Source organism: Aplysia californica, unplaced genomic scaffold (assembly GCF_000002075.1).
Source record: "Aplysia californica isolate F4 #8 unplaced genomic scaffold, AplCal3.0 scaffold00010, whole genome shotgun sequence".
Taxonomy (NCBI): domain Eukaryota; kingdom Metazoa; phylum Mollusca; class Gastropoda; order Aplysiida; family Aplysiidae; genus Aplysia; species Aplysia californica.
The window spans coordinates 1,713,671-1,726,344 of record NW_004797280.1 but is presented as its reverse complement, the minus strand read 5'-3'; the positions used below and the strand labels follow the sequence as shown (position 1 = coordinate 1,726,344).

The 12,674-nt window shown below is 40.6% G+C and overlaps 1 protein-coding gene across 1 annotated transcript; it reads left to right on the top strand.

The window, feature by feature from the left end:
* Positions 1 to 30: 30 nt before the first annotated feature.
* LOC101860298 (DNA-directed RNA polymerase III subunit RPC3) lies at positions 31 to 11,337 on the top strand. The gene is made up of 6 exons (XM_005089936.3): positions 31 to 515; positions 4,628 to 4,895; positions 6,115 to 6,288; positions 6,813 to 6,901; positions 7,282 to 7,407; positions 11,215 to 11,337. Exons 1-6 carry the CDS (start codon positions 369 to 371, stop codon positions 11,320 to 11,322), a joined length of 912 nt encoding a protein of 303 aa, XP_005089993.1. The 5' UTR covers positions 31 to 368; the 3' UTR covers positions 11,323 to 11,337.
* The last annotated feature ends 1,337 nt before the right edge of the window (positions 11,338 to 12,674 follow it).

Below are 12,674 nucleotides of genomic sequence, written 5' to 3'. Positions count from 1 at the left end.
TACAGTCTAGATCTAAAGCCAAATTAGAAGGATTGAACATCAATTTCTTTCATAGAAATCATGTCTCTGAAAACGGAAAGCTTATGAAAAACAAAAGCTTTTTTTTAACCCCTCAAAACCAATGTTTTAAATGAATAAAATATAGGAACAAATTTCTAAAAAAAAGATCATGAGACAATGTATTCATTTGCCATTTCTCCGTTCCAGAGGCAGTTTCAGCAGTTTAGTTTCAAGTGCTTTTTGTTGTGGCTTGTGGCTGCCTGCCGTGTGATTTATTAGACCCTTCGTGGTAGTGTCACACGAAAGAGATTGAAATTTAGACACGGCCAGCCAGGTTTAAGTGCGGAAGAAGCGTTAGAGTTTGAAGCATGTCGCGCGTTCATTTGGAGCTGTGCGAACTTTTATTAAAAGAATATTATGGTGAACAGGTGGCACAAGTTGGAACATTTCTGTTAAAAAATATAGGAAGCACCTTGAACAGTATCACACAACGAACATCACTGGAAACGAAACAGGTTAGTCAACAAGTGAATCCGAGTGTCCAAAAGTCAGTAATATCATAATTATCTGCTTTCATCAGGGTGGTGGGAAACCAAAATGAGACCTAAAGTCCTAAAGGAGGGGATCACTTGGTTCAACTTAAGAATCTGGATCCCGTCTGTGTTAGACTTGGCGTCATCCACATAAAGTAGCCCACTGGATATCGATACACGTTTAAATAATCAGTATCGATGTTTTATCAGTGGTTCTAGATCTAGCCTACAAAAGGAGCAGTAAAATTTCACTTTATTTTTAACAAGGCCACCTCTATTCTCACCCGGGGTGAGAATAGTATAGTGCAGGCGAGTCTTTTGGCTATTCTCACCCGGTGCGCGTTCACCGTTATAGTCTAGATCTAGGCCAACAAATTTTGCGTTCACCCTAAACCACAGAATTCTACACTGTGATAACAGAAAAATCAGAGAATTCTGTGCCGTGAACAAACGTTCCATTACAACTGTAGCCTACTAAAAGCGTACAATTTTGGGTGCTTTTTCTGTAGTTCCCACCCCCCTTATTTGAGCCTGACCTAGATCTACATCTAGATCTAGTTCTATACGTTTGATTTGCGGCAAGCTAAGATATCAAACCTAACAACTGCAAAACATTAAATTGTGGTAAAATTCAGGGGGGCATGCCCCCCTGAAACCCCCCCCCCCCCCCCCCCCCCCAACCATATTTTTGTTCGGTCAGGGGGCCAAGCCCCCCTGAAACCCCCCTACTCTTGGAGCCAAAACCGGCGAATAATAATTGCGGGGTGGGATCTACCGAAAAAGCGCCCAATTTTGTATGTGGGCAGTGGAGAGAGAGAGAGAAAAAGATAGAGAGAGAGGAGTAGCGCGAGAACTTCGGGTCAAAACAAAATGGCGACCCGCGTAGTTCGGCACGATTCGAAAAGTTAAATAGCCGTAGCATCTTTGTAGACAACCAAATTAATTTACTTTTGTGTTTTAACATCATTTTTTAACTTTGTTTTGGTCAATTTGATCGTCCACACCGATAGACAGTATTCAGAAAGAGAGAGAGAAGAGGGGAGGAGTAGATCTTGCGAGAACTTTCGGGCAAAACAAAATGGCGACCCCCGTTGTTCGGCTCGATTCGAAAAGTGAAATAGCCATAGCATCTCTGTAGTCGATAAAATTAGCTTACTTTTGTGCTATAACGTAATCTTTTCTTTGCCTTTATCCATTTGATCATCCACATCGATAGAAAGTATTCCGAAATTAGGAAAAACAGGTCTTGTTTCAAACCGGGTGAGAATAGCCTACGGTCGCAAGTCTCACCCGGGGCGAGAGGTCGATCGTATTTCTATTCTCACCCCGGATGAGAATAGCCACTTCCTTTTAACAAGGCAAGGGGGGTTTCAGGGGGGCATGCCCCCCTGAATTTGACCATAAATTGATGTTTTACAATAATTACGTTTGATAGGCTGGGCTGGCTCCATATCAGCACGCACATCAAAAAGTAATCGTTTAGAAAGATAAGTAATCGTTGGTGGGGTCAATACTACAGTAGAAATATAACAGGGATCCGGTAACAGGGATTTTTGAAATCCCCGTTTTTTTCCTACTCTTTGTCTCTCTATTAAAAGGTATCAGCAATGACAGGGCCTCATCGGAGCCCAATCAGTTATAGCAGGGACAAAGGCTCGTTAACAATATGTTAAAAGTAAGAGTAAAAGCGAAAGAAATAGAGAGAGAAGAGAGAAACGCAGTGATGGAGTAAGTCCACGCAAGCCACGCCACTGCAATCACATGCAGCCGATGAAGGGAGAGAGGGCTGCGGTGTGCTGCAGACTTCAATTTAGCTATGGGGTGCCCATTACGGCTGGATCAGGCCGATTGCCCGACTCGATCACCTGAAACTGAAAACAAACACGTTTGTTTTTGAGGCGACCAAGTCGGGCGATCGGCCTCATCGGCCGATCCCATCCGTAGTGGGCACCTGGCTTGTACGCACATGTAATGTGCCATGCGTAGGCCTGCCACATGGCCACAAGAAAGGGCTGCGGTGTGCTGCAGACAACGATCTAGAACCCCTGTTCGTGGGTACTTGTGGCAAGGAAAACTACCCATGAATAAATAAGGCTGGATTAGTCCACAAATGCTTACTTCCCTTGCATTTCTGATTTAACAGGGATCTGATAAAACAGAACTTTTTCTCTGGTCCCACCATCCCTGTTCAGGTTTCCACTGCAGTTCCTAACGGGACCCAAATTCTTTTAAGTACCTCCCACTTGATGGACCCTATCCTATAGTAAGATACTTTTACATGAAGTGAAACTACAATTACAGCGAGCACCTAGCACACCTCTGCTTGGCATATATTGACGTATTTCCGCCAACTATTTTTGTCGTCTTCCGGGGCTTCCCTCGCCAGTTGACTAGATCTCACTTTGGCGGGCCTGCTTTGCCACTTACTGCACGATGGGCTACGTCACTTAGGTTTCATCGCCAACTGCTTGGGCTGTGTGTGTGTACAGCTTTGAGGAGAAGGTAAATTTATGGACCGACGAGAATTGCTGAGATGGTTTAAAAGATAATAAAAAATTTATAAAACAAAAAAGCAAACACGGTGAGATCTAGTCAACAGTTAGTGGCGAGGGAAACCGAAGAGTCTTGGGGGAAACCCCGGAACACGACAAAAATAGATGACGGAAATATGTCATCTAATCTATATTTGTGCCTATACACAGAGGTCACGTGCCAGGTCAGAGGCCCAGCTGGTGGGATCAAGGATGGCTTGTCCAGTCCGCGATCAGTGGTCAAAACACACCTCTCAAGTGCTATCCTCTCTGATAATGGCCTGCGTCTGTCCTACTTATCCATTGCCATCAGTGTTTGCATTTCTTAGAACCACTGTTTGACCTAATGAAAACAGAAACGTTTGAACATCTGCTTTGCTTCCACCCTTAGCCCCAATCATTTGTGTAATAAACACAATCAATCAACGCCGCCCCTCCATGTGCATGTAACAGCAATTTGAGGAACTCTTTTCTCGGCTGGCCGTACAATCAGGGCGGTGGGCTTTGGTCAATCTAATTTCACACCTCTCTGGCCTCTGGTGACCCATGAAAGTTTTCATGCTGGAGTGCCACTGAGCCTTTTCACATACACTGGTAAGATTTCATACCCACACCACCCTAACCATCTGCATCACTAAGGGATGAATGAGATAACATCATGAATCTCCAAACCACACCCTTACTCCCCTTCCTAGCCTGGCGGCATGGTGTGAAGGTTAGAGCCGATGGATAGTTTTGTTTCAAATCAGGGCTGAGTGGGCAACGCATTTTCTGTCTCTTACCGTTTCTGCATTAGGCAGGTTTCCGTTTTAAAGAGCTAATTATTATAGAGGGTTTTATCAAGGGGGAAGTGGGGAGATTCCGTTATGACAGGTTTCCGTTAAGGCAGAATCGACTGGACGACTGTATGTAATATACACAATTACATACAATACAGTTTTACTTCAAGTTTAGTTTTTATTAATATTGAGTCGGAGTTGATCATATAAATTTATTAATTACAATTTTATATATATTTATATGGTCATAATGGAGAAAATGCCGGTGATGACGACAAATCAAAGCAATACCTTTATAGTAATTGTAAAAAACTGCTATGTACAACATTTTAATGCTATCCGTACGTCTTGTTTTTACAATCGTATCCATACGACGTGGGGAACTCTGTGCCACCGCTTTCCAAAGAGGAAATTTACTCGTTAATCCGATCCGTACGCTTTGCATAGCTGTCAGTCAAAATGTTTTTTTGAGAAATACTGAAAGTTTCAAAGAGATTTTCGTACTAGAAGTATTCTAAAATGTGAAGAATACAACCTCGGGGGTACAAAATGACTTTGGCAGCCATTTTCTCGCTAATTCTACCTTTGTTTGAAACCAGGCAACTCCACCTTTTTCAATCTCAAATATTTTGACTTCTATTCAAGATAGATGGGCATTTTTTTCACCTATAGCAATACCATTGAACTAGTTTTAAGATGATACAATAACTCCACATGCCCAAAAATGTTCGAACGCTTGATTCCACCACGTCGTGACTCGTATTGTTTATGTATGTAATTTCAGGTGAAAAGTATACTATGTGCACTGGTCCAGCAGAACATAGTGAGATTTCGTCCGTTGAAACCAGGAATCACAGGGTATGAAGCAAGTCCAGACAGTGTTTTGTGGAGGCTCCGTTTTCCTAGCTATATACATTGTGCAAAGATGTTGTATGGGGACGCAGCCGAATTGTTAGTTGAGGAACTTTTGCTCCAGGGTCAGTCTCACCTGGACACTGCTGTCATGAAGACAACAAAGAAACTGAATGATTCCATTGTATCAAGTGGCGCATGTAAGTACATTATAGGAGATTTATGCATATTTCTTAAGAAAGATCCTTGTTTCAAGAATATTCTTGCAAACTGTTTTGTTTTTATTTCCTCTGCTTCTCAGAACCTCAGTGGATTGATTTGTGTCAAATAATAGTGTGGTTAATGAATAGATCTTAAGTGCTCACCCCAACACAATTGAAACAGTATTAAATAATTATGTCCGATGTAGCATATTATGTATTCAAATTTCAATTCACTACCTTTATGTTTTAAGATGACACTTGTTTCTCACTGCCACCCAATGCAGACGTGTTTGTAATAACTGGTGTACACATTACTGTTTGCCTACTTGACCTTTATCAAAGCAGATTGCTTTTTAATTCACGGTTTTAATAAATTTAATAATTTAAATATTTTAAATATTTGGGGACCATTATGTCATCAGATGGTAGATGTCACATCGAAATTAAAAGCGGCATTTGCCAAGCAAAAGCAACCTTCCACAAGATGAAACAGATACTAACAAACATCAATCTGTCACTGGAAATGAGGAAAAGAGTAATGAAAAGTTACATCGAGCCAATCCTATTATAATTATTATACGGGTGCGAAGCATGGACAATCAATAAACAGCTGGAAAGAACAATTGTTGCGGCAGAGTTGTGGTTCATGAGACGCATGCTACGTATCCCATGGACAGCTAGAAAAACAAATGAAGAAGTCCTGGTTGAAGCAAATTATAGAAAACAACTTATCACGAATATAAGAAAACGACAGGCAAATTTTTTCGGACACACAATGCGGAAAGAAGCATTAGAGAACATTGTAACAACAGGAAAGTTTGATGGAAAGAGAGGTGGAGGCAGACAGAGGGAAAAGATACTGGACAAGATGACAACATGGCTGGGCGCAGCAAGAACAACAGACACCATTGCTGCTTCGAAAGACAGATGGAAGTGGAGGTCCATGATCGCCCACTCCAGTCGGCAAGGCACCGGATGATGATGATGTCTTTGGTATTCATTTTTGTTTAGTTCTTAATTTTGCTTCACTTGTAAAATGCTGAGGTTTATAAGTTTTATTTATTATATATCCATGGGGGGGGGGGGGAGAAGCAATCAAGTATTCAGCAGGTTCGAAGTCAGTCAATTTCCTTATGAAAATGATGCACTCTCCTTATGGCTCCAAATATTTTGATTAATGCACTTAAAATTTGTTATTCATATCTCATTCCACCAGCATTACCAGAAATTTCACATAATGTGATTAAAGAAAAAGTGGTGACTCTTGTCAAAGCTCGTCTTATTCGGCGCTGTGAAGGTGTGAAGAAAGATGAAAATGAGAAGGTGGTTTCACTGGAAAGTCATACGGACCCCAATGCTCTGTTTGCTCTACCAACTGCTGAAGACTTCAGTAAGAATTATTTCTAAATCAAATCATAAAATTGCATTTTACAAAGTGATTTCTTGGGGGGTTATGTTCATGTCCTCTTGTAATAGCTGTGCATAAAGAATACTTGAGTACTCAGGTATAACATGGTTTGTTATGTGAAAATGTCATGGATTCCAGTTTTTAAATTTAAGTATTATTTGTAACCATGTCACCCTACCAATGTGAGCTAGTTAAGGGCTTTGCAGAAGATTAATTCGTTATATTTAGAATCATGATGCATAAGGAACAGCACAGAAAAAAATATTTTGCTGAAATACGTAATGGGGATTAAAAAAATTTAGCAAGCAAAATGTTTTTGTAACGGTAGATTCTACTTTAAAAGAAATATCATTGTGCATTTACTTTGCTGTTGAGTTGTTTTTTTTTAGGGGACATAAACCTTTATTTTCTGCGGTAAAAAAAGTAGCCTATGATCTTTACTGTCTTTGAAGTGCTCAGACTCAAAGCATATTGTTCTAATTCAGCTGTTATTGTATTCCACTCAGGACCTGCGACTGGATCAAAGCGCCCACAGGATGCTGGTCCTCAGGGGCCTGCAAAGAGGATCAAACTGGAATCTGGAGCTGCTGTTGGGGTACACTGGAACACTTTACTGCCTTTGGAAAAGCATAAAGCATTAGATTTTTGTAGTTGCTGCTGACAATATGTATTTTCAGAGATATAAAACAGTAATGTAGAGATGTATTATGGACTAATTAGTTAAAGTGAACCGTCCAAGGTTCGGCAGACGAATGAACCCTTTGCATTTACTACTGTGTTGAGTATTTCTTTCGAGCATCAAAATCACAATTTGAAAGTGTGCCTTAAACAATATATTCCTAACTGGAAGAATGTCAGTAAGTTATTGATTTTTGCTTTGGCTTTTGACTCTGAATCAACAATTTTTTCCTTGTTTCTCTGTTCTACAATCTTTTGTGAACATCACCAGTGGAGATTTTTTTTCCCCTTGTGCAGACGTCTGACCAAGAAGTACCTGGCACAAGCTCAGGGCCAGGATACTGGTGTGTAAATTTTCACCAGTTTCATCATCACTTCAGGGACCAAGCCATCATTGCAGCTGTCTCAAGAAATATTGATCAGGTATTGTGCTCTTTTTGTGTCTTATAGTGCAGTCAAAAATTCATGGTGTAACTTGTCAAATATTTCCTCAACTGTCAAACATAGACTCTCCAACTGTTGCACAAGGACTTGTATCAATTTGTCCTAACTCACTGGAGGCTTGGCCTTTTTCGGGTCTACATGTGCTGGAGACTGGCATTTTTTGGGTATTTCAATAATTCTAACAATACCCTTCCCAAAGACATACAACCACAATTTTTACACACAGAACAGATCTAAACATGCCCAACAGGACACAAAAATCAGAAATAAAAGCAATATCTTTTATAGTCTTTTAGAATTATTTTTTGAAAATGTGCTAAAATTTGTTGCTCCAGAAAAATTTTTTACGTAATGTCTTGTGTTAAAGAAACCCAACAAAACACACACAAAATCAACCTTGTGTGTGTCTTTTAATGTGTTTTGTGTTTCAAAATGAATAAAAAGTCCAAACTCATAAATAGGCAGGTAATCGATATGATACTCCTCATCATGTATTAGCTGTCTAATCCACAAAAAAACAGTGCCCCGGACAAAACGGAATTTTGCATTTGAAAGCCTAGTTTAGATCTAGAACATTCTCCTATCAGAATCAGTGCTTTGATGCTCATTTACATTGAAATCAGGATCAGTTATACAACAAAGCTACAAGCGCAGCATTTTTCAACAATAACTTTGGGGAATGGTTACGAACAACAGTGGGAGTACACCAGGGTTGTCTGCTCTCACTCTCACCCACTGTTTTCAACATCGTGACAGACACACTTGAAGATCACGAAGGAACAATCAGTATTGGGGGCAGAACGATAAATAACTTACGTTTTGCAGACGACATAGACGGCCTTGTGAGACAAGAGCTTAGTAGACCGTCTTGAAAAGACCTCCACAGCCTACAGCTTGGAAATCAGCACTGAGAAGACCAAACTGATGTCTAACAGCAACAAGAACATCACAGTGGACATCCAGGTCAGCAACCAGAGGCTTGAGACCATATGCAGCTTCAAATACTTGGGTGCAATAGTGACAGACGAAGGATCAAAACCAGAAATAATCTCCAGAATAGCACAAACTTCAGTAGCAATGACCAAGTTTAAAACCATCTGGAAAGACAGAAATATCACCATCAGATCAAAGATCAGGCTAATGCGTTCCCTGGTCATGTCAGTATTTTTGTATGCATGCGAAACCTGGACCTTGAATGCAGACCTTGAAAGAAGTATCAAAGCTGTGAAGAGGAGATGCTTCCGACAAATCCTTGGTATCTCATACAAAGATCACATCATGAATGATGAAGTCAAACAACTGATCAAAAATGAAACTGAACCATATGCTGATCTTCTCACTCTGGTCAGGAAACTCAAATTGCAATGGTATGGAAACATCACCCATTCATCCAGCCTTGCCAAGATGATCCTGCAAGGCAGTGTCCAGGTAAAAAGGAGCAGAGGCAGACCAAAGAAGAGTTGGGAGGACAACATCAAGGAATGGACAGGTGTGGAACTCAAAGACACGCTCAGGAAAACTGAAGACCGGAAGGAGTGGAGGAAGCTGGTGGCCAAATCTTCAAAAGCGCCCCGACTGACATCCAGTCTAAGGGTTAGAGAGAAAGCAGGATCCCCATGGTCTAAAATATCATAATCAGAATTGTCCTAACTGTCAATTGCGTCAAACACTTGAAAAATGTTTGCATTTCGTGCTGCCAAGTGGGTGGTTGGCAAGTGCTCTGGTGTGGTTTGCTCCTTCTTTCCTATCAAGCATCCCTCGTCCAGATCTCTTTTCCTTCTTTTTTGTGTTTGTTACTCTGTTGTAACACCTAATCTTTGGCACTTATATGACCTTATTGTATTGCAAGTGCAGTAAAACTCTTACTAAAACTAAACGTGCTGCCATCGTACTGAAAAAGTGTTGTGAGAACAGACACCAATCAGAGAAACGAAAGTAGGGCCTCAGTGTGATTAACTTTCTTTCCGGGTCGATAACTGAAAAAAATTTCCAGCCAATTCCGGTGAAACTTCGCTCGAAACGAAACTAAGGTCGGCTGCGGGGTAAAAGACGGTTCAAGCAGCGTTTGCGGGTATACGTATACTTTACGGAGGAAAAAAACGCAAAACTTGTGCTCGCAGGGGGGTGCGTGAACTGCCTCTCGGGAAAATATTGGCACTTGAAAACGTCTCCAGTGAGTTAACAGGTCAATGTTTTTGTAATCACTTGTTAACCGTATTTGAAAAAATTTCTTCATAAATACCGGTACAGATAAAAAATACAAATGAGTGGTTTTTGCAGATTTTAAAAGGTTTCCATTCCATGAGCTGGAGCAAAATCGCTATTTAATGTAAATCCGACCTTTCTTCTTATCGTAACACTATGCTTATTGAACACTTGTTTTGAGAACCTTCAGTGCAAAAAAAGTGTTTACTACAAAATCAATTTTTTTGTGACAAGTTTTGTCACTAAAGAGTGTCATTGGTGAACAGTGGCGTATTGTATATTGTATGCCAAATGTGTGTGAGAAGCAGGAAGTGGTGTGAACAATCCCATTTTCCGTGTGATGGAGATTTATAGTACATTATGTAAATTCATGAAAAAATTATCCCCCCAAATAGACCCACCTCTTCGTGGTGGGGGGAATTAGTACTCTTCGAATAGGAAAAGAAAAAGAGGAAGCTAACGGGTCAAGGGGTGACCCCGAAAAGAGACATATTACTTTACTATGTTTCTTACTCTTTCTATTTATTGTCTTTATTGTTTTACTTGATTACATTTATTAACTTTTCTTTTCTCCTCTCTCCATCGACAACCTTTCTTTGACCTGGAGTTGGGACGGGTATTGGTGGGGTGGAAAGCAGAGTCTCATTGTCAGCACTGTACTGGATGTGACTTTACGTAGGGAATACCCAGCTACATACATGTATTAAGCATGCACTTATCGGGGAGCCCTATGACTGCGGAGAAGGTGCAGAGACCATTTGCGTCTTGCTTGTTGACAGCATTTATCCTCTGGGATCTGCCATGCCTTTCCCTGCCCCCATCTCTCGGATGAGAGGACTTGGTTGCTCAGGTAGGAGGGGGGGAAATCTAGCTTCCAATTGGTATTATTATTACTATTAGTATTATTATTATTATATTATAATTTTTGTATTTCAGCAACACACAGCAACTATGCTCTTAATAGCGTCTTTCTCTTCTTTATCTCCTCAAACAAATTCTCAATATAATACAACAGACACCAACATACCCATTCATTTTTCTTACAATCTCTCTGTGATGGAGTTGGGTTTTTGTTTGTGGCATTGCACCTACAGCCACTGCTTTATCTCCTACCCCAGGATGGAAGGAAAATCACAGAACCACCAGTTTTTTTTAGATGAAAAAATTACTTTTTATTTAGCACCAGTTGTTGTGGAAAAATATTACGTTAAGACAAAATGATACAAACTGCTGTAGTATGGGTGCCATTGATTCACCCATTAATGAGATATTTGAGGATAAGTTGCACTGCATATTTTTGACCACACAATAGTATGTGATTGTGGCCATATGTCAAGATTGATCGTAGCTCTTTTTCACATGGATGCATTGTTGCTTTGTAGATCTGCAATGTCTCTTTTGACTATTATATTGAACCCCTCTTTTTTCTGCTCAATTTTTACATTAAGATCTTATAGAAAGTCTGATTCTTGTTTGAAATTCTATGAGAGTTGTTCACAAGTGACTTGATTCTTTTCAATATATCCCAACACTTTGTTGTGTAGAAAACTGAGGTTGCCATTCCTTTCATTTTTCTTTTAGCGTGCTTCTGAGGTGATGAGAACCATGCTAAGACTGAGTGAGACGAGAACAGACCCCACGTTCAGTGAAAGTGTCCACCTGTCTTTTACAGAAGTGAGTATTGTTTAGTCATCTTCTGTTTGCTCAAGTCTTAATCTTTTACTTACGTATTACCATATAGACATAAATGTGAAAGTGCATTATTATGTAAATCAGAAACATGGAACGAACAAAGCATAATGAACAAACTATAGTCTTTCGTCAATGCTGTTTGCCCACAATGTGACAAGGCCAAGCCAAAGATGGAACCCCCTATGGAGGGGGGAAAGAGGAAGGCAAAGATCCACCAAGGAATGAGATCTAGAGGTGGATTTCAGACAGGAATCCCCTTCGAAGGAGGAAGAGAGGAGGGCGGAGATCCACTGGGGAACAAGATTTTGAGGTAGATATCAGATAGATGGGACTTAGAGTAACTTGACCATTTGCAGCCACAAGCGAACATTCCCTTCCCAGCTAGAACTGCTTCTGTACTAAGACTAAGAGATTCCCAACTTAATTTTCGTGGAGTAAAAAGCCTCAGGAAGGGCCCTGACCTGGCTGGGAATTTAAAGACTTCAATTATAGAGTGCAGTGGGTGTTTTCTGCACAACTTCAATGTACCACTTGGCGGCCAGCTGCCGTGGGTGCAGTCACCCGACCTAGGTGCGGCCGAATCCATGCCCGTATGCGACCAGGCCTTAAACAAGCTTCAAACACTAGAAAACATGACAAACAATGAAGGAAATCAATGACAAACGCATAAGGTGCAATTTGAAATATGGTAGGCCTACATTCAACTTTAATGAGATTCAACAGACTCTTGATCAGAGCATGCAAATGAAATGGAATTCAATGACGTAGAATGCAAACGGGGACTTTCAAAATTAAAGAATGGTACATACAACAACGGTATTCAATCTACTTTTGATCGGAGAATGCAAACAAAATGGAAATCAATGACGGTGTAGATCTATGCAAAAAAGTGCAAGGATGGTAGATCTAGACCTATGTCTACTCTTGATAAGAGCAGAATGGACAAGTCCCTTATCTGTGGTCTCGATCTCTATGTAACCAGAGAGAACATCTGCCACAAGGTACGATCTCCACCGTCATGTTGACCAAGTAAATCCCTACTCTCGTGCACAGTGTCTGGCTTTCCTTCTGCTTCAGCCAATGCTGGCATTTTGTTTCCAGTTCTGACCATGTTGCAGTCCTCCACCTCTTCTTCATTCACCTCACGCATAGTATATTGTTCTCTTTCTACTCCAACCACTGGTCTTTTGTTCCCATCTCCATCACTCTCAAAGATGTCTTCTCTTTCTGTTTCTTCTGCTTCAACCACTTGTCTTTTGTTTCCTATGCCTTCATTGTCAGCAGCAATACTGTTTCTATTTCTCTCTGTCTGTGGTCCGACTTTTGATCGTTCATCAAGTTCAAGCGTT

Bases quoted from the DNA above. Each gene is read 5' to 3' on its own strand.
- LOC101860298 (XM_005089936.3), top strand. From the start codon at position 369: ATGTCGCGCGTTCATTTGGAGCTGTGCGAACTTTTATTAAAAGAATAT. The intron at 516-4,627 runs GTTAGTCAACAA...ATGTAATTTCAG, and splicing joins CATCACTGGAAACGAAACAG to GTGAAAAGTATACTATGTGC. The intron at 4,896-6,114 runs GTAAGTACATTA...TCATTCCACCAG, and splicing joins CATTGTATCAAGTGGCGCAT to CATTACCAGAAATTTCACAT.